Source organism: Netta rufina (genome assembly GCF_964035555.1).
Source record: "Netta rufina genome assembly, chromosome: 1".
NCBI lineage: Eukaryota > Metazoa > Chordata > Aves > Anseriformes > Anatidae > Netta > Netta rufina.
Genome location: NC_140123.1, coordinates 179,086,118 through 179,114,096, shown reverse-complemented (window position 1 = coordinate 179,114,096; position 27,979 = coordinate 179,086,118). Strand labels below are relative to the sequence as shown.

Sequence of the window (27,979 nt, the reverse complement as noted above, 5' to 3'; positions counted from 1 at the left end):
CCAATGGAGTCTTTTGAAGGACCTAGTAGGGTTAGCAAGGCTAACTTATTAGAAGTCCCTACTGTGAATGATTTCTCTTCTGAAGATGAAGATGTTAAACCTGACATTAAACATCGTTTCTCTCCACTTCCCCGAAGGCGGAATTCTGCTTCTTCAGAGGAAGAGGAGGCAGATACCCCCACCACCATTGCAAGAAAAGTTTCATTTGCTGATGCATTTGGGTTTGATCTTGTGTCTGTTAAAGAGTTTGATACATGGGAAGTTCCAAATCCAGCACAAAATAATGACTTAGAAGATGAAGTGTTCCCTCAGGAGGAATTTTTTTTATCTCAGCTGTTTACATTACCTGCTTCCCAAGAAGAACTTTTGCAAAAAGTGCGAGAGCAGAAAGTACTGCTGGAGTCAATTGTGTTCCTGCCTGGAATTACCTGTATGAACGGTATTATAAGAGTCCTCAATGTATCTTTTGAAAAGCAGGTATATGTTCGAATGACACTGGATGACTGGGTCAGTTATTACGATATCTTAGCAGAATTCATGCCTAATTCTTGTGGCAGTGAAACTGACCAGTTCTGCTTTAAGATTTCTTTAGTGCCTCCTTATCAGAGAGATGGAGCCAAAGTGGAGTTCTGTATACGATATGAGACATCGATTGGTACTTTCTGGGCAAACAACGATGACAAAAACTACACTCTGATTTGTCACAAGAAAGAAAATGTGTCCAAGCTGGATAATAAACCACACAGAGAAACTACTGATAGACATCTTAAAGGCTGCTTAAAGACAACACCAAGCAGGTGAGGTTTCATCTTCCCTTTTGTTAACTTACAAAATAGCTGGTTAATTCTAACTTTCTAACTTGCTGAAGCCAAGATTCCCATGTTGATTGTTATTGTTTATGTAATAAATCAGACCAAAACTTACTTTCAATAAAGCTCTTGCATATATCAGACAGTAGTTTTCTGCAAACAGTCGGTTGGAATCAAACATCATAGTTTTAATATATGACATGCATGCCTCTTATATGAAAAGTAATGTGAGGGTCTACAAATTATGTGCTGTGTACTGATTTTGATCTCTGTAGCATATAAACTGAGCTGACATCAGTAGTCTGGTGAGCCTACTTTGCTCTAGACTGAAGTAGCTGTATGGTTAAAGCATTTCACATTCAGTCCCTTGGTAAGTCAACAAGAATTAAAAAGAAAAAGAAAATCCTGGATTTTCACATAATTTATTTCATATTTCATTCTCTACGTGCAGCTACTAAAACAGGAATGGCAACAGTCAGGAAGCTGGTAACTCAGGGAAGGGTCCTGTTGCAATTAGAATAGCTGGTACAAACTTTTCTGCGATTGGCTGGGCTGTTCTGCAAGGTGCATCTTAGAGTAACAAATCCTTCTCCCTACCATTGTTTGATGTTTTCACAACTGGTGAAATTAATAATGATTTATAAGGCAGAATTGGTAACATAATAAAAACAATACAATGTATTCAATATACATTGTTCTGATTAAACATAGCCAAGTATTCTGTTGATTATAAAGTGACAGTAGTTAACTTATAGCTTAACCCCATATGAAGAGAGAAGCAGGAACAGTAACTTTTAGCTTCCTACTCTGTTTTTAACTCCCTTTGTTTCTGTAAGTAAAACAATGTTACCTGTGTAAATCTAATTCTCAGGTTTTGTTTAGTAAACTTCCTCTAAATCCATAGAAATTCTGCAGAACCGAATCTATATTTTACCTGCAGCATCCTCTGCAATACTTAAATCCCTGAACTGAATTCATCTTGATTTTTTACTTCCTGTTTTCTTGCCAAGTAAGATGGTGCTCTTTGATTTCCCAGGTTTTAACTGCCTACACTCTTCCACTGAACAGAACTGGTGGAGAAGAGGGAACAAACCTGTGGCAGTGGCTGGAGCTTAATGTGAAGGGAATCCTCCAAGGCTTCCCATAGCAGAGCCTCTCTGTTCTGTCTTCTCCTGTAGCTGAGAGCATCTGGCAGCAATAAGTGCATGAGTCCTGTGAGGGGATGTGTGAAATACAACTTAGTGCCTGCGCCACAAACATGGTGTAAGAGCAGGCCCCAGGGATAACCCAAGGTCCAGTTCATAGACAGTCCAGAGAGCTCTCCTGGCAAGGGTCTTTTGGGCCAGACCTGGTGCTTCCACAGGGAATGTTCTTGTACGTAAGAGCAGAGGGTTTAATGCATTTACCTGCTGTGTGGTCAGATCCTGACATTTGTGCCTGGTTCTGTACGTTGTATCTGTCCTTCAAGAAGTGTCACATGACTCATTCTGGGTAAATAAGATAGCCTGAGGTATTCTGTAGAAGGGCCTTGATATCAGATAGCACAGGCATATGCAGGCAGTGTGATTTCAGGCTGAGTTCAGGTAGCCTACAAGGAGGAGATGGATATGGAGAGCTGAGTCTTAATTTAGGGAACCCTGGGCTTCCAGCTGTGTTTGGGACTGACCTGTAAATTTAGATACAACTGGGCAGTTGATGTTAAGTGACAAAAACCAGTGTAATTCCCTGAAAACCCTGAAGTGATATATCTAGTGTTAGTATAAACTGTAGAAACATTTAATCTGGGGAATGCTCTTTTGCATGTATATGCTGAATATATTATAGATATCTCAGCCACAAACATATACTAAAAAATTGAAAGAAGATAACGTCTACTTCCTAACATCAAATTACCTTGTCCCTTATCAGAGATGGAAAGTTGTATCCTTCCATAACAGTACGTACCAGAATGCATATATGTATATATGTGTGTGTCTGTGTGCACACATAAATGTGTATATATATACATATGTAAGCATACATATGTATGCAAACACATACGTATTTGTTCATGTATGCAGATGTACACACAACAATTTCTGACATTAAAAACAAAGTGATCAGGTTTTTGTTTACATTAAGATCGCATACACATTTTTGGCAGTTACCTACATGCACTTTCAAGACACTTTTTAGTGGCAGAAGGACGTAAAGAGTCCTTACATTAAATGAAAAAAATGTGTTATAAGTATTTCTGGAATACAGTTTCAGTGGTCTCTATGGCTTCTGAAAGCCAGTGCTGGCAGATTGTAATCCAGGACCAATTTTATGCTACAGGGACTTCATTGACTTCACAGGAGTTACAGCTTTCACCAGTGTAAATGAGGTCAGCATCAGGGCCTTTCGTTTCAAAAGAACTAAGATGCCAACCTCCATTGCTCACTTGTTTTTCAAAGTGTCTTTGTACATGTTGCCCCTTTGAGTGAGGAGGAACACCCTGCAGACATCTGCAAAAGTACCTCATTATTCTCCTTCAGACCCTCATTAAAACTCCTTTGCTTTGATGTCTATAAAAAATTGCAAGAAAAACAAACCCCCCAAAATTGGCAAAGTGAGGCTGATGATGTGCTGTGACTACTTCATATCATGTTGAGCAGCGCTGTCTTTCCTTGCTCTCCTCAAAAAGACCTCCCCCCTTCCCCCCTTTTTCTCTCTTTCTCCTCTTGTTTCATGCTCAAATTATAAACTCTACAGAGTGTGTATGTGCTGTGCCGCATGTATATAGAGCAAAGTGGGGTCCTGGACCATAACTAGGTTGTCCTAGAAACTGCAGCAATGCAAACAGATATACAGAGAATTAGTAACAATTTTACCTATGGATCACACAGGTAAGTAATATTGTTATCTATGTCTACAAACTGGACGTCTTAAATTGATGATTCCTTTATAACAACCTAAATACAATGATATTTAAAAAGGGCATTTATTTAAGCCCCTAGTTCAAATTGAGAAACCTGTTATCATTTTAATTTTTAAATCTTGGCTTAAAGGTATTTATACTTTCTCTTAAATGTGCAATTTACCTTTTCAGTTAAAAAATAGGACTGTTAAAGAATTATGTTTTTTAAGCACATAGTCTGATCCACTCTAGGGCATACTTGTGTGGCTCATTAAATGTCATTAGTGAGGATTATTTGCGTTAGTTAAGTGAAAGGAATAATATACACTTTCAGAGGAAGTTACTGAGGAAACACAATATGACTGTATCATGTTACCCTTAAGAATATGAACCAGGACAAAGTCGTGTGAATAAGGCCAATGAGATGGCTTCTGACATCATTATGAAAAAATAAAATCAAAATGGACTCAACCCTCAAAAATCACACCTGAAAAAAATGGTAGCAAAAGGCAAAGCTGCATAGAATAATTAATGTTGAAAACTATCTAGATTTAGATGATCAAAACCACATGCCTATTCATTCCATGTTTTATATGCTTTTGCTTCTATGCCTAGACAAGAAAAAATAGTCTTCTCCCAAACTTTCATAAAATATTTGCTTCCAACTGTATTTCTCCATGCAAAAATTCTCTCCAATATAAATTTTAATAATTTTTGTTGTTTTTCAAAAAACTTGAAGATTCATAGAAACAAAGTATAGTTTGAAACAATAGTGTCTGAATTAATTACTTTATCTTTTAGTCAACCTGGAAGTGTGCATTTAACTCATATATTTGGGGGAAAAATTGGCTCCTAAAAATGTGAAGGTTGCCACTGGAAAAAGAAAAAAAAAAAAAAAGAGAGAGCTTCTGTCAGAAAACAGTCCTCATTTCTATCATATATACAAACACATCAACATCAAGAAAAACATAATTGAATTGTATCAGCTCCAGTTTTTCCTCTTTTTGTTTGACTTTTGATTTTGGGACATGGATAACGATTCTGAACACAAATTTCTCCTGGTCCTCAGGTTTGGACCACGTGATTTTGTTGTGGACCCCAGGCTCCTGCATCGGTCTGATGAGACAGGGACTGGTTGTGTGTTGCATGAGGCAAAATCCCGTAGATCATGGTGCACGGCGCAGTGATAACGACCTGCAAACCTTTCCCCCCCCTGTGGCCAGTCACTGGTGAGGCTGCACCTTATTTCTGTGCTTGGTCCTGATTTGCCATCTGTCAAGAGAGCAATTGGAACAGCAACACGAGGAAAATGTCTGATAAGAATGAGAAATGTTTCTCAAAAGGCTAAAATGTATTCGGACTCCTGTCCTCTGACAAGGAAAGGGAAGCTAATATGTTTGTCATAACTGTTAGTTATCCCACTCTTAACTCTCTAAGCCCACAAATGTATCACTCTGAAATGATGTTGGTCCTGTGTTTCTCTGGTAATTGCTGGACATACTTTTCTTTGAATGGTAGTACATCGATTTATTTCCCTCCATGATGCCTCCTTAGAACACAAAATAGGTGATGTCTCATACAAGAGCTGCTCTATGTAAAATGTGTGATGAGAAGGAAGAGATTAAAAAAAATATGGTCTGCAGGTCACCAATGCTAATTTTCATCAGATTAAATATATAATAATAGTAATTGTGAAATAGAATAATAGTAATGATAATATTACTTAGTAATAATAATAGTAATTGTCAGTTAATTTCTTCTGTGCATGAGTACTTTCCTGTCTTCATCTCCAGCCTCATCCACTTTCTGATGGAAGGCAAAGGAAATACGTTGCTGAAGACACGTGAACCAAAAATGTCCCCTTGCCACAAAGAAAGCCAATGGTGTCGTGGGCTGTGTTAAGCAAAGTATAGCCAACAGGTGGAGGGAGACGTTCCTTCCCTTTACTCAGCATTAGTGAGGACACACCTGTGTCCAGCTCTGGTCTCCCCAGTACAAGAATGACATGAACATACTGAAGAGACCAAAGAAGGGCTATGAAGACGATAAAGGGATTGGGACATTTCTCCCAATAAGGAAAGGCTGGGAGAGGCTGGGAGAGGCTGGTTCATCCTGAAAAAGAGTTGGCTCAGGGGGATCTTATCTGTGTGTATAATTATCTGAAAGTAGAAAGCAAAGAGAATGGAGCCAGACTCTTTTCAGTAGTGCCCAGTGAAAGAACAGGCGATGGGCACAAACTGGAACACAGAATGTTCTCTCTGAGCATCAGGAAGAACTTCTTTCCTCTGTGGGTGACTGAGCACTGTACAGGTTGTCCAGAGAGGTTGTGGAGTCTCCATCCTTGGAGATCTTCACAGGCTGTTCTGGGCAACCTGCTCTAGGTGGCCCTGACTGAGAAGGAGTGGTGGACCAGATGACCTCCAGAGGTCCTTTCCAACTTCAGTAGTTATGTGATTCTGTGGTACATCCTGGCAGGACTGCAGCGTGCTCAGTCTTCCACAGGTGGATCGCAAACCTAAGCCTAGTTGTGCTGATAAATGCAGTTCTGCATCACCTCCTCTTGGTCTTTCCCACAAACCATTTAAAAAATGAGGACTTCTGAGGAAGATGTTTAGTTTTGCATATACTTTGCTAGGAGGAAAAACTGTATTATTCCCAGATGGTCCATTTAAAATATGACATTTAAATTATATTCCCTTTTAATCCTTGTTCTTCTGATTATTTCACATCATAATCAGAAAGGGAAAAGGAGAGCTGAAAAGGTGTTAAAACATACGTCTTCTTTGTGTACTATCATTTAATCTCAAGGTTGTTTCTGGCATCTCAAGTCACAAGTTACACCTTGATCAGCATACAGATATGGGATTTGACTAAAGTTTATTGCTATTATTAGCAAGTGATTGCAGTCACTGTTTTTACCAGCAGAGCAGCTGCTACAGAACCTATCCATTCACAGGGAGCCAGCTAAAAGCAGCACTCCCCTGCTGCTGACTCTAATCTGGTATTCCCAGCCCTTCTCCTGCCTCCTGGTCAATGCCAGTCTTTGACAGTTGAAGTAGGTAGCCATCCAAATAACACTTCTCCAGGTACTTCAAGAGTGTGTTTACTGGTGAGACAATTTAAGGTGGTCTAAAATATAATTTTCAGACAAGTGAGGTAAAAACAAGCTGTGGAACTAAGGTTGAATGTTAGGAACTGTTTCTTAATAGTGATGGTAGTTATCTTCTAAGGAAATTGCTATAGCCTTACTCTCCAAAGTCAATTAAAATAAGCTAAGATAAACCACTTAAAAATATTCTGCAGGGAACAACCCTACTTGGACAGGTACTACACTCAGTGGTTTAATTTTTTTTTCTTTCTTTTTTTTCCTATTTGTCTAATCACAATATTTCAAAAATCCAGACACTCTTAGCATTTTAAATATGAAATATCTTAAAGACCCTAAGGATAGACATCTAAGCTAATGGCATAAGGTTTTGAAAGCTATCACAGAAATGCCAAAAAAACGGGTGGAATTTATGGATGAAAATGGCATGCACATATCAAATAGACAGTTGCTAACCATACTTGTGACATACCTTTGGACAAATAAAAATGCATTGCTCCTGTATTCTATTGTTTAATGACTCTTTTGTTTAGTTAGGTACCTGTTTAGCAAATTGACCCGAGCTAGTAAGGAATATTTCAATATTCTGTCTCCTGTCCACTGTCCAGTTATTGCAATTTATAAATGTTAATTTATAAAAATATGTTCTATTACATTCATCTTGACTTGGCTAAATGTTAGTCCTGAAAAGATGTTTAAAGTCAGTGAGACATTAACTGAGAGCACTAGAGGCATTTTTAATCCATGTATTCACTATGTCATCTGAGCTGTTTATTCTGATTAGGAACTTTAAGCTATGATCCAGCCACAGCTCTGCAGCTCTGAAAATTGAAGCAATTGACTCACTGACAGTGTAACTCCAGAGAACCGATTGTCTATCATATTGTTAACATAAACTGTTGATGGTTTATTTTCTCAGTTACATAAAATAGAAAAATATGTCCAAACAAATACTTTTTAACCTAAATGAAGTCCCTACCTCATGGCAAAGGAAGAGCTAAGACCTTTTAAACACTGAGGGAATATGTTAGAAGTGGTTATTTGATCCCTAGGCCTTCAGTGACACACACAAAAATATTAGTTGATATGCCAAGGCATAATGGGGGGCTTGGTTTTCTGGCTGTCTCTCTGCTCTCCTTCTCCTGATCTGTAGAGCCAGCTGATACTCTGACACTAAACCCAAAGATTTATTACTGCTGGTTACTAATAACAGCTCTAAAGAGCACTGAAGAGCACTGAAATATGCAATTGAATGTAGTGCTACTGTTAGGAGTCCATGTGAACTAGGTAAAGCTGGTAGTTTTTTTCTTATCTTGCACTTGGGTGCACCAAGTGAATTTGCCTTTAAATTTTTCATTGACAAGTAGTAGTTGTTCCTGCAATAACATTTATGGCTCCTAGTAGTATAAGATGTTCAAGCCTTTCATGTTGTGATAGCTTCAGAGTTTGTCAGTCTTTCTCTCTCCCCAGTTACTCCAGTAAACTTGCACCAGTATCCCTGAGGGTTTTTTTTTTTGATTAGATTTTCTTCATAGAAATATTCATAGAAATATACAAAGTGTTCAAATTGCTAAATCATTTTGCACATGTGCAACCATTTTGAACATTGACAAACCATGTGAGAAATATTGATATGTATCACAAAATGACCTTCTGGCTACGTAAGAATAAGATCGTGTATGGGGGAAAAGTTATAAATGTCTCTTCTCATGGTGATAACACTTGGAAATCTCAAACTATTAAGATATTTGCTGAGTTTAGAAGTGTTTTCCAAATTTTAGACTAGATCTGTTCTCTCTTGAGAATGACTGCCTAGGGATTTTTGTGGTCACCCATTCTGTTCTTCTGGTATCTGTGCTTTAGTCTCACCTGACTGCCATCTGTCTATCTCTGAGGCATCTGTCATCTTCCTGTGTACGTGCCTCAGCATACTGCAGTCAGCCTCTAGGAAATGACTGTCCCCTGACATGCTGGTAGAGGACTGTTCCTTTTTTTTTTTTTTTTTTTTTTTTTTTTTTTCCTCCAGCTGAGCAGCTGAGTTCCAGGGAAAGACCAAGTGCCACAGAGCCTAAGGACTTTTTCTTCTCAGATCTACCCAAAATAGGTCCAGTTTGGAAGAACTGCAAGACCAGTTGATGGTACTTGCTTTTCTCTCCTTATGTCTTTTAAAACAGTGGGAATAAAAAGCAAGAGAAGGACAAAAACCCTCCACCCCCAACTCCTTTCTACAACATCATTTTGATATTTGACCATGTCCCTTCCAGAAAAAATAGCAACCAAAGTTCTCCTCTGACCTCAGACTGAGCTTAGTCCTTAGGAAACTTGACTCCTGGAGACAGGCACCCCAGCAGTAAGGTGTTGCACCACTAATTCACAATGGAGTTGTTGATAGATCTTCTAGCCTTTTCCAAGGGAATCTTTCCCTAAAAAACTTGTTGCTGAAGTAGCTAGCCCAATCTGTCAAGGGACTTTAGCAGCTTTCTAACACTTCTATGCACAAAACAGTGAAGTAACAAGACTTCTGACCCATTTCCTTTTCAACATTTTTATGTAGATATCATAATAATGTACCACAATATCATGACAGGGCTATAAGAAAGCCTGGCAAAAGTTGCAATGTGCCTTTTCATAGTTACTTAGTTCATAGTTCATAGTTTTGGATTAATTTGAGACTTCTGATTTTTTTTTTTTTGCTTTTTTTTTTTTTTTTTCTTTGCATGTGTGTGTTCTTCGTATCTGTAATAATGAGATTTGGGGATAGACAAGGCTATGTTAAAGGTTAGAACCTGGCATCAAATTGGATTGTGCTCCCATTTCAGGCACACAGGCACTAAAATCTTCAAAAAGACAGATATGCATCTGTATTAAAAAAAATAAATAAATGTATGAATGTTTTGGCATTAAAACTCAAGGTCTTTTTTAATGAGCTAGAAAATAAAGACTAATTTCTTGGGACTCTGTTTGCTTTGAGGCAGTGATTATTCTCATCCCAAACCAGGCCAATGCATTTTGTTCTGTGCCACCTATGTCCCTGCTTCAATCATAAACTAGGACTGAAAAATGAAAATATTAGTAATTGGAAAATATAATCCCCTGGATAGCACCAATCCAATAATCTTAATAAAAATAGGTTTATTACAAACATTGCCTGAACCCTGCTGGGAATTATCTTTTCAGAAAAAAAACACTCAAATTCCCTCACAGCTGCTCTCTTGATCAATTGTTCCCCTCGATACTATTAATCATCATACTATATACTGCTTATTCTTAGCATCTTTTTCCACTCCACTTTCCAAACTTCCTTTCGAATTTCTCCTTGTTTAGAAACTACTGACAGTCTTTTATTTGTCCTTTTGCAGGCCCAGCTTTTGCTCTTTTCTGGTTTCAGCCCTTTTTTTGGGTCATGAGATGACCCAAACTAACAGGTATTTCCTGTATTTTCCAGGTAGGGGAATAAAACAAGTTAATATTCTCTTTCTCAGATTTCAAACACTTAAATAGAGGTTCTTTTAGACTCTATTTTTGTGCAAACTGCTTGTGAAAGTTGCTAAACTGACACTCCTGATAATGCAGTCTTCTGTTCACAGCATAGTTTCAAAATGGTAGTTTCTTGTGCTGGTCTCCATTGTTGTGCCAGTGTGCAAATATCCTCATCTACCACTCTAATGATGAGCGGGTCACTGTCTCCATGCCTCTATCCTCTGTGTCCTGACTATCAACAAGGGAGCTAATTAGTGTCAGTCCCATTTGTTTGGTGACACCTATTTACTAAGGACTAGATGGAGCCTTCTCTAACTCTTCTGGTAGTTGAAGGTCATATAAGAAAATCAATGCCGCCTAGATTTGTAATAAGGGTTCTGATTTTACATACAGCTTCATTCTAATAGGATCACTGGTAACAGCATAATATTTTTTAAAAACTATTCAGTAATTTCCACTTAATGTTCACATGGCCATTCATTTATGTCTGTTCATACTTTTTTTTTTTTTTTTTTCTTCCAGTTTTTGCTTTAATTTCTGTAACTTTTTCTGTGTGGTCTCAATTATTTAGAATCTAACAATGTACTTTAAACAATCATTTTCCACATTGTTTAAATTATTTTCTTGTTGTGCTTCTGTTTTTCAAATGCTTTTTTTAAAAATGTAAACACAAATAAAAAGCAATGGTACTGCCACAGGTGGCACATGCACATTGCACTGACATGAAATAGAAACTTTGTGGCTCCAGCACACATAGCATCTCTACAATGTGGAATCACCTGAAGTTGAAAACTCTTAGGTAGGAAGCAGCCATATTTTTAAGTGGAGTAGTCGTGTAAGTAGAAATTCAGATGTGTGTTAGCAGAGTGAACTAAAAGACCAGAAATAAGAAATAGTGTTAGCTGAGCTTCAGTATCATTTGATCACTATATGGCATGGCTGTGATGCTCCTAAGTTGAGCACAACCATTAAGATCAGCCCTTCTTAACAATAAGTAAAAGCCTTAAAATTACTTAGAACATTTCCCTGAAAGGTGGTACAGCTGAGCACTTAGTCTCTTGCAACTTTCTTTCAGAGCCACTTTAACTGATTTTTTTTCCCCTACTAATGGATTTGGTACTTCAGAGATCATATATGCTGCAGTGTTGACACTGACTGCCTTTTGCTGTTTGCTGTCTTTGTTCTGCTGCTCACTTTGTCCTCTCCTCACAAACCAAAGACAGACACTCTGTCCAGTTTTGATTGTGCATGCCCAGGTTTTCTGCCTTCTTGGTCAATCATAATTGTCCAGTTGGCTATCACTCTCCATAGGGAACAATATTTGAATTTTATCCCTATGTCCTCTCTTAAAAAAGCAGAGGACCCTTTAATTTTCTCAGGTAGTAATGTTTCTTTTCTTATATTTTCTTAATATTTACCAATGTCTATTGCAATGTGTCTTCTTATACAGTGCACATCTTTTTTACTGCACCCTAATCTTTATTTGATGCAAATCTTGCTTGAATGATTGAAATTCTTTAGTAATCATAGGAAAAAAAAAAAAAGTCTTATTCTGTATTTAGATGATTCCTCAGGAAAAATATATTCCCTTAATTTCTAGCAAATTCTTATCAATACCTTTATATACAAAATGTTACAAAGATAAGCTATTCTTATCTAATGGTTTTTAGGAGTTTGAGACAGTCTCAGCAGGAGTTGCTGAGGGATGAAACTTCTAATGATGATTTAAAGCAGTGAAGTGTGTAGGCTGAAACTGAAATAATTATTGCTGTAACCCTCTAAGCACTCTAAGTTCCTCAAGAGAAAATACTCTGTTCAGAACAGACCCCGAACAACAAAATGCTAAAAAAGTGGAAAAAAAGAAATAAAAATAAGAGAGAGAGAAAACCCTTGGAGCAGGATGATAATTTAGAACTAGGATCAGTATAATGTGAGGATGTTCTCAACAACTACTCACAAATGCATCAGACATCACAATTAAAAAGGAATAATAATTATGGTCCCATTCTAAAGTATGTAATATTCTATTCCATTCAATAAGCCATGAACACTTTAAAACCATCAGTGTAATCCACAAACCTATATTTACAACATTAAACTGGATGTTCTGCCTTTTCAATAACTGTCATCTCATCTCTATTATTTTCACCTCAGACTCTAATTGTTTCTTTTATAGGAGCTAACCTACCAGTGTCCTTGGCAGTACAGTTTATGGCTCGTGCATTTACAGTAATTGTTTGGGCAATTTGCCACACAGTATAACAATCTTCACATCACAATCAGTTTTTATAATAAACAGCATTAGTTGTGAAAAATACAAGTGATGCATGATTCTTATGGTAGATAAAGGGCACTGAAGATGCCCTTTAGAAAAAGAAAGGAAAATGCTCAAGCCTTGAACTGCTTGAGAAAAATACTGATGTCACAATAGAGCTAATTAATTTGATGGTACAAACAAGAGGGGGAAAGGGCCTTGCATTCATTAGTGTCAATTCCAAATGAGAGCATACCGTTCATAAAAATAATATTCTGCCTTCATTTAGACAAAATGTTCAGGTAAACAAACGAGATATAAGCACCAGTTCCTGCAATAACAATGATTTATCTCCTTAGCTTTATCAAGACTCTTTCTGTTTAGCTGCAGGGAGCTCAAGTCCTGGGTAGGTACAACTTGCAGGCAGACCTGGAGAATGAGGCCAGGTCCTGCTGCCCACCAGCCTGGCTGGTTCCAATGTGGCCAGCACTGCCAGGTGCAGCTACCAGGCATGGTATTGTCTGCTCCTTGGAAGCAGAGCACTTCAGGACTCCTCTCCACCACAGAGAGGTTGTTGCACATGAGGATACCCTGCTGCGTGCAGCTCTGCTGCAGGCATTTTTTGGTCTCTGGACTTTCAGGTGCCTGGAAATAACAGGTGAAGCACTGTGCTATGGAAAGGCTGTTTGGCAGATCTCCAACAGGCACAGCCTCCTGGGTTAGAAATTATCTAGAGTAGAAATAAGGTAAATACCCTCTTACACTGGTGTAGCAACAGGCATGGGAAGGTAATCCTCAGCCTCCCTGTCATCTCCATGCCATCTGACAGCCTCGGCTTTTGCTTAGGCACAGTGAAGCCAGGCCCCAGGGAGCACAAAGGTGGCTTCAAGCCAAGGTGGTGCCTCCCCTTCTTGAGCTATGCTGTGAATTCTCTGGCAGCACCAGAGCTTGGGACTAGTATTTATAGGATGTTGGAAACGTGTGATAAGAAATCCTCGAGAGGTTGTATTATAAGACTGTAACTTCAACAATTGATAACACGGTCATGAATCTTAATCAGTAGGAGACTTGTCCCTGTGGTGAATTTTGGACTGAGCCTTATGGAGACAAGGAATGAGTTTATCTTTACTCATTAAATACTTGCTTCATATAGTCAGTGAGGGAAATAGAACTGAAATAATTATGGAGATCCCACCACTCGAAAGTGCACACTTCAGAGATCCACATACTGAGATTCTTGGTGGATCTTAAAACCCTTTCACAAGTTGTACATAGACAGACAGGCCAGGACATGATTTTCATCTAGATCCCAAAGGGTGGTTGGAATGTACCTTCAGTGGTAGTCTCACCATAAAGAGACTAGAATCAAGCTTATGTTTTTACTTACAAATAAAGCATTTTCTTCTCGGCATGATTTGGTTTTGTTATTATTTTCTCCTCTGTTGCACTGGTATTTTAAGGCCAATAATAGAGTAAGGTTTTAAATGTAATTGTCCAGTAAGCCAAAAGTTTACAGGGTTTATATCAGTTAAAAAAAAAAAAAAAAGAGAGAGAATTTTTACTCTACTGTGTCATACAAACAAATATATAGAATATTAAAGCTCTGTTAAGAACTTCATGCATACTTAGTCTTCCTACTTCTTTTCCAAATTAATTCTTCTTTAGAAATTTGTTTTTGTTATGAGCTTGTGGGTTTTGAATGACATTGCCTATGATACAACTGATGCTGAGAATTACATGTGAAAAATCCTGATGTGAAGAAACTCAGAACTGCTATTTTAACCTAATTCCTTCAAACATCTTGCAGTCTTTATGCTTTCCATACACACATAAAATTTTAAAAATATTTTTCATTGCTCTTTTTTTTTTTTTTTTTTTTTAATACAAATGTAGCTATTTCATTTTCTACTTCATTCTGCTTCTAATACAACACAAACCAAGCCAAACCAACAGACCATCCCTCCTCAATCCTTCCTCTTCTCTTTAGCTCTGAGGGATTACAGTTCTGCAGGATCACTGTTGGTCTCCAATGACATCTCAAACCTAACCACTTACTTTCATGGATTTGCTTTTTCCTCTTCTGGTTCTCAATAAAATATTACCAACACATTTAACTACTTCTTTTCAAGAATCTCATATGTTGTTTACATCACAGTGGAATAAATCTTTAGCAAGCCTGGCTAGATATAAAAGGACAAATTGCATTGAATATAGATAGTACATTAGGCTTCTCTTAGGTTTAGAAATTAGACCTGATATTAAAACAGAATTACTGTATAGTTAACTTTTAAGTCTTGCCAAGTCCTCTTATTTTAGCTTCAGCTCTGCTTCAGAAGGATCATTTTGATGAGTACGCCTTGAAGTAAAATCCAGAAGCATGAAAGATTCTGTGATGGTCTAATCTTATCTGGATTTTAAAATAAAATAATATCCCCAATTTTTCTCTCTTATATATAACTGATTATTTGAGAAATATAATTTTAAATATCTTAACATCACCATACCTCCTTAAATTTCAGACTGAATAAAATATTTCCACATTTAAATATAAGATAGTATAAATTTTTTATTGTTACATTAATTTAAAGAAATTGACAGGTAACATTTTATCTTTCCATACTCTATATTCTGACAATGTTAGTTTTCTTTCATATTCTGTAAAATAAATATCTTGTAATTTAAGTGTAAAGGTACAACATAAATGGATGTAACACAGAACAATGCAAACTGTGTGGCAGGTTATACAAACATACAGACACAATTTCTGCCAAATATTTGTGTGAATTAAAACCATGACAAGCTATAACAACTCCACCCATTATGAAGAGATTAGTAGCTCCTGGCTATAGGCCCAATCCTAATGTAGCCCAGACCAAAGCACCTGCTGTTCTGATGAAATGAGCACTAACTCTCAGGGCATATAGCTATGAAGGAGTGCATAGTATAGAGCTGGACTGGGACTAGGGGACCATGAAGTCTTATCCCCTGGGAAACATGGTGTACAAGCCCATTCACAAAAGTGTGTTTCCTTACCACTCAATTGCTTCCTACCTTCAGTTGTTTCCTACCTTCTCAATTGCTTGCATCTGGTACTTGCACTGAAAAATTGGTCCAGGATATGCTTTTCTAATGCTTACAAATCTTTTAAGTTTCCACAACAAATGTTCTTGGCAATTCTTTCTATTAATATATTAACAGTCTTGTTGTTTAATATCTTTTTTGCCCTCTCAGTATTTACCTCTCTGCTATTTAAATAGAGGACATTTATTTCTCCTCTCTTTTCTATATTTTGCTAAACTAAAAATAGAAATACTGTTTGCCTCCTTGGTTATGATTTTCATCCCGCTTGTCTTCTTGTAGTTCTCTTCTGCACCTGTTCCAGTCTGAAATAATCTTTCTTGAAATTCTTGAACTGGTAAGGAGTTCTTACTAGTGCCTGGTGCTTGGACATGAGCATTTCCTGGAAATCTTTCGTTACTGGGACATATTACTCTCTGACATATTACTGCAGAACCCTGCTCACTGTGTTGTCACAGCCAGCTCACAGTTAGAAATGTTGGCTTGGAAATGTTGTCTGACAAAAACAATCTCAGATTTTTCTTATTCGTCTGTTTCTTCCAATTTGTGAACCCTCATTTTGTAGCAGAAACTATTTCTAGTCCCTAAACATATAACCCAGCACTTTATAATTTTGAATTGCGTCCCTTATCTATTATTCTTATCCTCCAGGCCACCCATTTCTTTCAATCCTCTCCTGCGTTGGTGATGTCTCCCAACTTCCTATCTGCCACAGATTTAATTTAACTTTGACTTTTGTGCCGTGGTCTGTAATAAAATGACTGAGTGATCACACGGCCGGTCCTCTCAAATTCCAGGGTGATGTCTGCCAGCTCAGCACAGCCTGTCTTGCAGGGCCCTGCTTGGCATCAAGCCTCTCTCCCACCTCTGAGCTCCTGCTCTGATCTCCCTCCTCTCCAGTTTAATTAATAAATTTCCCAGGTGGCTGCATAACAAATGCTTTAATGAAGTCCAGATAGATCAGATAACTGATTTTTAGACAAGGGAAATACAGTAATCTTATCAAAGACAGATATTATCAGGTGAGTCTGGCATTTTTATGTCATTTGCCGTTTCTCTGTATTTATTCTCTCCTTTTTAGTTTTATTCTAAGTCTATTGTGAAAACTTTTTGGAGATACCTGGGTCTATAGTTGCCCAGACACTACTTCTCTCCTTTTTCTTTGATATAGCTACTACTTTTCCTAGTCTTCCAATACTGTTACAATAGTATCAGTACCAATCTGATGGATTTGAATAGCAAAGAATTTCAACTTCTCTTTTTTTTTTTTTTTTTTTTTTTTTTCCTCTTTTGGGTCTGTCAGTATTTGGGGTTGGAGATTACCTGCTTCTCTTAATTGGAACATATTTAAACGAGTTCTGCTCACAGACTGAATTAAATAATATAGTTTTCTAAGTCCGTGTTCCCATCAATTATACCCTAATCATCATGTTCTTCTGAATGAGGTTCTGCCCCATTAGCAGCAGTGGGGTAGAACATTTTCAGTCTTTTGATTGGAGAGTTGTACATAGATTCTGAAATCTTAATCAAAACTTACTTCTAAAAAAAAATCCTATTTGACTCAAAAAGGTCAATTCCAAAGCCTTGATGTATCCTACTGTATCCCAACACTTTCTGAAGTCAAAACAATACTTTTTATTAACTTTTTTTTTTTTTTTTTCCTATTCACTCATACATTCTCTACCTAATCTTCACATCTTTAGGTGATCATCTTCATGGCTCAAGTTTATCTTTTTGTTTGTTTGGGATGCAAACAGAGCAACTTTGAGACTTCTGAACTCCATATAATGTTCATCAACTTTTCATAATGTCCATCACTTTTTCAGTCCTCTCAGTTCTACTAACTAGTCCTTGATTTTTTCATTTGTTCTCTCTAAATGTGAAATTATAGTGATAACCTATTCTCATTCCTGCTTTCTTTTTATCACTCAGTCCAAGTGAATGGTAGTTCCATCAAGAATGAATCATATGAGCATAAGTATTTTTTGAAGCTGGTAGAAATTCTTAAGTTCCTGATATACTTTATGAAGATGTATTCCATTCACCCGAAGGAGAAAAAACAACTGAGCTTCTACAGGTACAAAGGTATTTATTTTGGAGGGGAACTGCACTGGCTGATATCATTATTTTTTCTAGCCTGATTTTTTATCAGAATATCTGGTTTCACTTAAAAATAAAAAGATTTTAAAACTGAACACAAATGTTGTGTCTCTCAATACACAATGTACATACATTTAGATCCTCCCAAACCACAGTGAAATAATTAACTTAGAAAATAAAAGATGAATTATAACAATTAAGAAAAAAACATCTGCTCATGGAATTCTAATTGTGATTTAGGTGCTTTTCAAAAACTACAGAGAAAAAACTGTAACTAGACAAATATGTTCCATATTATTGTCAAATAATTAAATATTTGGTAGTAGAGATTTTATCCCATCTAACTGTCACTGCTTGTTAAAGTGGCTAATATTTATGGACTTTGGGGAAATATTTCTCTCTTTAAGTTGCACTTGTATTTCTGAGATTGTTCTGTGATTATACCAACCTATAGACTCAACATCTTCATACAAATTCTTAGATTAAAGAAGTGCTGTTAAATTGCTATTGTTTTATGTACATTGTGATCCTCAAAGACAGTAGTGTTAACATCCTCAATTTCGGATAATTTCAGATTTCCCACTAGGATAATTACCTGAAGATAAATATTTCTGATCTAGAAGTAAAATAAGGAAAATACTGAATTTCCTCCACTGCATTTCCTTTCAGCCAGGCATTGGCAGGACAGTGGTGTACAAATTATGGGCTACAGACTTACAATCTTTATAAAATTCAGTGCAACAAGCAGGTGAAACAAGTCATGTTAGAAGTCCTGAAGTGGTGCGCTCTTGTCTTTTGCTGTGGATCCAGGCTGTAAGGCTGTATTATTGTTGATATTTATAACCTTTGTTGCAGCTATGAAAAGAAACTTGTGAACCAGGGCTCTATATGCTACCAGAATAAGAGTTAAGGACAAACACAGCACTAGTCACAACAGAAGAAAAACTGGGTTGCTCAGGTCACACATGGTATGGTACAGTCCAGCTGCTAAAACTCATTAGCTATGTTCCAGTTTGAATTTGAAGTCACACTGTGGGATTCACTTCAGCTAATTTTTGTTACCTAAAACATATGGTTCCAGTCTAAGGCAGTCACTGCAGTCTTTTCCAGAGGCAGAAAAGCTCCTTCAAAGGATATTTCTTTTTATCTTGTGAGAAAAATCTCAATAATTTTTTCAGACAGGGTCTTCTGTGAAGCAGAAGAATTTTAGAAGAATTTTATTCATAACTGCAATGGCAAGCGTCCTGCAAGCAGGAGCGCATGGTAAAAGTTTATCATAACCTTATATTCTTATTGCCCAACACCTGATTTCTCCCATTTCCTCATTGACTGAGTACTATAGGTTCACAACATACTCAACACCCATACCATATATGTACAATTTTATTTGACCAAACATTATTTTCTCCTTTTCTTCTTTTCTTCCTTCTTCTCTCGTGACTACAGGGCTTGTGATTTTTGTATTTACTGATTTTGCACTGCTCATCCTGTTTTTCTTAGCTACCCTCCTTATTTTGGGACAGTGGGACCTTCTCCTTATCTTCTTAACATACTCCCCACTGCTATGCTACTGTCATGCCTGCACAATCACTTTTGAATATGCAAGGTTAGTGGAATTTTACATTGCAAAAGCACCTTCTTTTGCAAAAACTCAACTTTATTTCTCACAATCTCACTGGTGATGTCCAAGACAGAGGGAAAGAATCTCTCCTCAGAAGTGTTGGTCTCTCATCAGTGATGATATGGGTAAAGTACACATTTGCCTGAACACAGGTGTTTAGAAAACTAAGGCTAGATGAGATAAAACCCATTCTGGCATATGTCTATAAGCATACAGCTTAAAGCAGCTTTATTCTTATACATTTAAATGTTCAGAAAAGAGGTGTTCCTTTTTAACAACCTTATTCAAAGACTGTGTCTATATTTACACAAAAAAATTTTGTGACACCAGAAACACAGAAACCAAACATATTAATGGAAAAGGAATGCAGGAGGCTAGGAATACAATCCAGATTTTTTTTTTTTTTTTTTTTCCATGTAATGAGAAATAAGGTAACGAGTCAGGATAGTACATCCAGCTTCAAGAGCAGTTGGCAAATCTGACGTCCAGTTTCTCACAAAAAGGTCTACACCCTGGCAGTTTGGATTTTGGATGTGTGTGCAGTGTTTTTAATCTCCTCAGGCTGTGATAGAAGCCGAATGTGCCACTGCATCTTGTATGTAAGCTCCAGCTGCCAGTAGACTATTACATCAGATAGGGGAATCCCTTCTTGTGGGAGTGCTTCTTGAAGGACAAGAGTGGGCCAAACTCCATGTCTTTAAGGAGCAAGTGAGGGCCCTTTCTAGCAGAAAAAGATGCCATCCCTGCTTCCTGAGAGTTATGTCTACGTAGCTGAAAGCTGCATGAGGCCAGTTGTATTCAAATAAAGACTTTGAAAACCTTTTTTTTTCATGTCTATGTGGTTCAGGATCATTATTTTTGTGTGACTAACTCAGCTCATGCGTTATACAGAGTTTTGGCTCCTAATTTTGCTTTTGTAGATACCTACATTTGTACCTAAGCTCTTGTATGAATCTATCTCATAGTCAACCCACAACTTACTTGTCTAGGCTTATGGAGACAGGTGGCTGAAAAAGATGCAAAGAGGCAGAATGAAACTGGGGACTAGGTGTAACACTAAGAGAAGCATTTGAATATCACAAAAATAAAAATAAAAATAAAAAGATGAATAAATATTAAAGAGTGATAGTTTACCTTAAAAAAACCCACAGATTTCCTGAAAATAAAGGCCTTGCTCTGCCAGCCTTTTCAGGAAGAAATGCAGATTATTCTGATTATAGCAACTGTTGGCAGAGGAAAGTACAACTTGGTGTGAGTAGGAGAATGAGATATTTGCGGAGGCTATGCATTTAGCAGAACTCAAAAATGACATGACATTCATATGCATATCAAGAATATTCAGCATTATCACAATTAATGGTGAAAAAGAACTGTTGAAAGAGTGTTAAATCTTGTGTCTCAAGGACAACCTCTAACAACAAAAACCCAAGAGGATATTTTATAGGGCAATGCAGTTTATCCCATGTCTTTTTCTACAAGAACTTTACATCTTTCCGTGAAGTACCTGATCATGGCCAGTATCAGAGATCAGATGCTAAGCTGGAAGGATGTTCTGTCTGCTTTTGCCTGGCAATCCCTGGAAAGGCTGTATTTTAAAAAGTTGGTGACAGCCGATGTCTAGGTTCTTTTAATGAAGTACAAATTTAGAAACCTCCTTCTGAATTAAGCATTTTAGGTGGCAGAGTTAATGTTATATCAATTTGAATGAAAGAACCTAGAATAAAATAGAAAGGGAAAAGATTAATATTTGAAAATTAGAAAGTAATTTTCAGTAACACAGGTGGACGGCTGGTTGAAAAATGTATAAATTAAGACCTACAGGAAAAAAAAAATCTACCTCATAAAGAAAGCATTAAGAGTGATATAATAATTTACATTTTACATAAGTGACATTCTTTTTAGATTTTCCCCCCATTATACTAAAGGTTACATCCCTATAAGCACACAACTCCAACTGCTATCACTTTCATTGCATTGATACCGATGAAGACAGCAGACACTCAACATCTTTCTGTAGGTGTTTGTTGTATTGGACCTGGCCTTTATTTTCACAGCCAGAAAAGCAACAGCAAAAATTGCACCAGCTGCAGGGAAGCAGAATTCATTCCTATCGGCCAGCCATAGCTTAGCAACAGGATTTATACTGCATGCATGCAGTGAGAATCTTTTGATTTATTTCAGGTAAAAAAAGATAACTTTTTTTCCAGAAATCTCTGTATACAAATATTTGAAAAATATAAGCAAGAGAGAGGCCCAGTCTCCTAAGCACATACATCCTTCCAGACCCTTGTCTGACCTCAAAGTTACTCTCTCTTGTCACTGACCCATCTAATCACCTTTGTGCTGCTTTCTCAGAAAAGGCCTGGGAAAACCCATCAGCTTTGCAATGTAATCTGAAGGTCATCACATTTTCATTTTCTTGGCCAATTCTTTCTTTGACCAAGACTTAATATTGGGTCATTCAAAAAAGCTACATTTGATAAAGCAGTTATCTTCAGAATTTCAAACTGCTTTTAAAATGTTGTGTAATTAACCATCTGTCTTTATAGCTGAGTCTAAGAGGAATTAGAACATTTAAAAAAAAAATTTTTTTTTTTTTTTACAGAATAACACAATAAGTTTATTTTTGTTTAACAGCAAAGAAGAAATATTGGCAACGTCTGATGATGACATATGGAATAATTCAAGAACTTCAGGTACAACACCTGGTTTAATTAGTTTTCCTTACTGCCCTTGTTAATTAAAAACATACTGTAACAAACAATCCCATGGAAATTATTCAAGTATGTTTTTGTTAACTCTTCAGACAAAAGCATCCCAGAGATTGTTTATTCGCAAGCAGAAGACAAAGAGACTGATCCACCTAATGAAAATATAAAAGATAAAAATGCAGAATACAACCAGGGTGATCATGAAGATGATGAAAAAGAATTAGAGTTGCTGGTAAGTGTTATACAATTATATCTACAGTTTTAAATGATATGAATCCATTTACTCTTCAAAGCTGGTGAAATGCCCCCTTTTAACAGAGCTGACTGATGTACTAATTTACAAATGTAAAGCCTTGGTCTGTACTTTCATTGAATCTCTAACTGATTCAACAATAGAAGGTGCTTTGATTTCAGCATAGTGCATCAACTTTTTCTGGTCTTAAATTAATGACTTCTCCCTTTTACTTCTTTACCAGAGGCTCTAAGTGACAGTTTGAAGGAATTAGACGACTAATATTTCAAAGATCTCTCATCCTAGTATCTAGGATGGGTATATTCTTACACAAATGCTTTATATTTGGTATAATACTTTTATTTATGGTACTGTTAGCCTTTTATTTTTTTTCAACAGATACCTATGTAATGTGCTATATGAACAAAATACATACATATATATATATATATTTTATATAACAGATTTTTCTATGTCAGTATTTGGCATTACATTTGTTATAATAAATTTCACACTCAGTGAGCATTCAATCTATTTGGATTTGTGTGTGTGCATGTGTGTGGTTTGGCTTGCATTTTTCAGTATGAAAGAAAAAAATGGCAATAAATGAGACACATACAGCAACCTATTATTCTCAGTGTCTGTTCTCAGCTCATATCATTTGGGTGCATAGATTCATAATCATAGATTATAATAGCTATCACCTGTGAAAATGTGAATGTTGAATCAGGAGAGGAAGATGAGAACCATTCTTTTTTTCTTTTTCTTTTTTTTTCTTCTTTTCCTTATTGATATATAGAGAATAAATTTGCCTTATATGAATATATTTTTCTTGCCTTTTCTCAAAAAAAGAAAGTTCCAAATTGTTGCCTATTGTGGGACATCTCACTGCCTGAAAGTCAGTCTCTCTCTCTCTGTCTCTCTGTCTATCTCTCTCTCTCTTTTTCTTTTATGATGAAACATAAAAAAGGAGGACCTCTAAAATCCCTTGTTGTTCTCAGTCCACTCTGTTACAGAAAGCAGGATCAAATATAACCGTTTGTTTATCAATTGCCAGGATTGTCTGTACAATAAATGAAGGGGGAGCTATAATTTAGATGTTAATTTGCACTATGCGCTCTTTAATGAATTAAACAATGAAGGCTTATAATAGATGGAAATACAACCAAATCTTTGAAACGCACAGGCATTGGCTCACAAGACAGCTGTGCAGTTGACAAGTAACATGAGCCTTATGTGAGAAGAAGGGGAAATCGTAAGATTTGCATATAATTATTGAGATCATGCAAATGTCAGTTATGAGGAGGGGAAAAAAACACAGGCATCTCACTGTTAAATCCTGACAGTTGGCATCACCGAAGAACTCAAATACACTTGAGCACCGGTTGGCAGAGGGTCATTAAAACAGAATTTGCAGAGACATTAGCTCCCTCACTTTTCTTTGAGTGACGTTTTGCTATTAATAGTTTGCAGAGGCTTTGCAGAAAACATATTAATAAGAGAAACTGTAATGGGGGTATCTACAGCAAGTGCAAATGCATAAAGGGGTGCCCAAGAAGCTAGCCTCTAATTGATCAGCTAGTGCTATCACTGTGACTATGCTAAAGTGAGAAGAGAGTGTAATGACAAGCAGGCATAACTGAATAATACAATATGGTATATGGAAGCTGGGAGGGAGAGTGATTAGTTTCTGGCCTTTTACTTTGCTAATCTCATTTCCAACTCATGTCTTACTAGATTGTCTAAAAACAGACTGGTTGAAGCCTATAAAATGGTCCCTGAGAGAAATGAAGCAAAGATAATCCTTACAGTATTTGTCAGTGTGAAATATGTCTTTGTTTTACTGGACAATACTGTACATTACCAGGCTTTGATGTACTGTATCAATGCCCTCATTTAAGCGCCAGTCCTCCCCCCTCCAATGCCTCCCTCTCCCCAAACCTAGAACTGAATGTGCAGAGAATGAATTAACTTCCCTTTAAGGGAAAATTCTCTTCAGATTTAATTTGTATAAAATGCACTAGCAGCTTACTGAACTCATGAATAAAGAGAGAGGGTTCTGAATTCTATTTTATTTCCTGCTCCTTTCAACACCACTATAAAGCTCATTACCTATGTTAAAAAATACATACAATGCAAATTTTGCAAATGGTTTGGAACACGTTTCCATAAAAGCTTTGTTACTGAAAACAAAACTTTCAATAACAAAATCCTGCCTCATTCATTTGGCATATTTTTGTAAAGCGCTTTTTGATCATTCTTTTCTATTCTATTGTTTCAGCTAAATCAGCACTTCACAGGAGCTAAAGGTACCTCTACCAGAGATGAAAGGAATTTAGACACAACAGAACCAGTTAATTTTCCAAGTGAAACTGAAAGATTGGAGAAAAAGCTAACCAGTAGAGAAAGAAGCAGTGACTTGCTGAGGCACCCTGTGCCTATCGGTTCCTCATCTGAAAATACTTCACAAGAGATAGGAAAAGAATTAAAAGATAATGCTAACTATTCCATAAGAGATTGTAATAGTCAGCCATTAGGAAAGGAAGTCACTGCTGGCTCAGCAAACAGCAGAAAGCAGTCTTGGGATCATACTGGTACCAGTGATACCCTTTCATCAGCAAAATATTTTCCTGGAGCAAAGCAGAATGAGGCTATCGATACTGTGGCTACTATCTCAAGCCGACAAGGAGAAAGCCACACAGATATTTCAAGAGGTGAAACAGATAGTGCCTCAGGAAGTAAGATGATGGAGAGGTTATTCATCAGTGAGGATGCTGCTGATACCTCAAAAGAGACCTGTGAAATGAGACCAGAAACCATTTCTTCAGTGCATGATGAATCCCTGCAATTAAATACGTGCATAACAGAAACGCTGGATGGCAATGCTAATCCAGCTCCAGAGCACCAGGCGCCGCAAACGACTCACCAAACTCTGGATTCATTGTTGTCAGCCACTGACAAAAATGAAGGAAAAATCAAGATGATTGAAAGCAAAGTTCGGGTACATTTAAAAGGAGATTTATATGCCGACACTTTTGCAAATGCTGATGGCTCAATAGATTCCACAAAAAGCCAATACACACACACAAAAGGAGCTGGTGAAATGTCAGAAAAGAACTATAGCACTGATACAGAGAAGGAGAAGAAAGTCATTGAAGTAGCAGACTTAGCACTAATCGGGGAGGAAGAAGCACCCAAGTTTTTCAAATCACACAGAAAACATTCTACTAAAACCTTCAACACATCATCCCTGTCTGCTGAAGACAACAGGCATGCACCCGGGCCTAAGCAAGCAGATCCCAGGGCCTGCTCCCTGGGGGATGAGAGCAGAGCTGAAGACATTCAGGAACAAAGAGGATTCACAAGGTTAAAAGACAGAGGAAAGTCAGACAACAGAAATAATGTAAGACTTATAGGGAAGGAAAGTGAAGCAAATGCCACAGGACAGGTGTGGAAAAAAGCAGATAGTGGGGTTCGGTGGGAAGCGGGGGGTGATGCGAGGTCTCAGAGTATGGCTTACACAGAAGAGCTGTTTACCTGCCAAGAGACAGAGAGTTGTGAAAAGTCTCTTGTCTCTGAGCATGGTATTACAGGGAAAGCAGAGGCAGGTACAGCTTATATAATTAAAACAACATCAGAAAGTGCTCCAGAAAAAATGTCTGCCAGTGAAAAAGCAGTAATTGCTAAGCTACCTCAAGAGACCGTACTAAGTGACAGGCCCACAGAGGAAAAGGAAACAGCGTTTGATACACATGAAGGGAGAAATGATGGTTCACATTATGCTCTTTGTCAACTCAACACAGTGGGTGTATTATATGACACCGAATTTGAAAAGGAATCAGTTTTAGATACTTATAATGCACGCGTACATGAAACACTGCAAAGAGAAATGATGTCTGTATGCAATAGCAGGGAAAAACGTGCCAAAGCAAAATCAGACATTGGCAATATTCTACCTGTAGGAGAAGCCATAAAGGCTTCTGCTATGGGAAAGAAAGATGGCTTGGGGCAGGGTTTATATTCAGAAGAAGTATCTAAATGTTCCTTGAGCACCCAAAAACACCTATATGGTGAGGAAGTGGAAGAGCTCTATAGGGAAGAAAGCTACCTTGGAACACCTTCCTATCTGCATGCTAAAGCTGAAACAAAAATGTCACCCTCTGGTACAAACGCTATGCCCAGTTACCACTATAAAAGCTCTTCAGTGGCATCTTCTGAAGGGTTCACTGTGGCAGGAGACATGGGCCATCCATATATTCACTCTGATTTCAAAGTAATTGAAAAGGTTTTTGCTGAGTCAGGATGTGATTTAAGTCTACCAAATGAAATGACATGTATTAACAAAAACCTCTCTTCTGAAGCTGGAAGAAAAGAAGTACCTTCCACTTCAGACATGGCCATTTCTAGGGAAGAAAGAGGGAAGAATATAGGTCAATGTTTCCATCAAGCAGAATTCAAACAAGAGAAGTCATTGAGGCCAGAAATTTCAATTAGTGAGCCTACCAAAGAACTTGGCAGGAAGGGCTCTGATTCTGACCATTTAATAACTGAGGAGAAAATACGAAATTGGCTTGATGACTCACAGAATGAAAAGCAGCATGTTTCTAATTCTGCAGATATTTCTGACCAGAAAAGTGAAGGACATATGCTGCCTAATGAATCTCCAGGTTTAAAACATATTGGTTACAAAATCTTTTATTTCTTTTTCTTTCTTGTGTTTGCTGCAACGCTCTATCACTATGATTTGATGGTTTGTCTTGCACTCTACCTGTTCTCCTTGTATTGGTTATACTGGGAAGGAGGAAGAAGCAAGGAGTCTGTCAAGAAAGAATAACATTCTTTGATTGTCAGCTGTGCTCAGGATCCATGGTCAATATTCTCCAATTCCTCCAAAACATTTTCACTGCTAAAGAGCTTATTCATTGTTAGAACCAAAGCAAGGTTTCCACTGAAGCATCTTTTAAAAAAGATTACATATGAAGTTGAGCCTTCATATAAGTAATTATACTATATAGGACCATTATGTTTGGATCATTAAATACCTACATGAATATGAGATCTGAAGCACGTCAACTTAAAATGAAGTACAGCTGTTGCTCCTTAGCAGGCTATGAAGAGGCAATGCTTCATATCTCTTTAGTACTTAAAAACACCATTTTCTTGCATTAATTTCTTTTGCAGTAAAGCTTCGTTTTTTTCTGGGATTTTTTTTTTTTTTCCTAAGGAGTACATAACACAGGGAAAGGTGTAATAACTAACTCAGTATTTTGCTACTGATATTGCAGCTGATAATCTGTTAGTGTAATTAAGCAATACTCTAAGAAATATGACATCTGCTGATAGGTTATTTTCTTCTTCCAGATTTTTATTTTGTGCTTTTGACTTAGTGCTACATTGATACCCCTGTTTGAAAACTGTAAAGTTAGACTCTAGTTACATCATGAAACTTTCTGGATATACCTGTGTAGAGGAATGGACATGTTTTCCACCCTGAAGAGATAGAAGGTCACAGCCAGAGGCCTCTTACAATTCATGCACTTGCACAAATATTTTTGTTTTATTTGTAAATGACGATTGTGTAACACAATTGAGAATTTCACTGAACTGAGTGTTATTCCAGGCAAATGCTTTGAATGATATTTTTTTTTCACCAGTGTTGTTTGAGCATATCTAAAAATCATTAAATAAATTTTACAAAGGAGTGCTATGA

At 37.2% G+C, this 27,979-nt stretch overlaps 1 protein-coding gene across 1 annotated transcript; it reads left to right on the top strand.

Moving 5' to 3' along the window:
• On the top strand, window positions 1-27,979 carry PPP1R3A (protein phosphatase 1 regulatory subunit 3A). Its single transcript, XM_084306489.1, has 4 exons — window positions 1-797; window positions 21,964-22,022; window positions 22,133-22,269; window positions 24,551-27,979. The coding sequence occupies exons 1-4, from the start codon at window positions 4-6 to the stop codon at window positions 27,101-27,103; spliced, it is 3,543 nt and encodes a 1,180-aa protein (XP_084162615.1). The 5' UTR covers window positions 1-3; the 3' UTR covers window positions 27,104-27,979.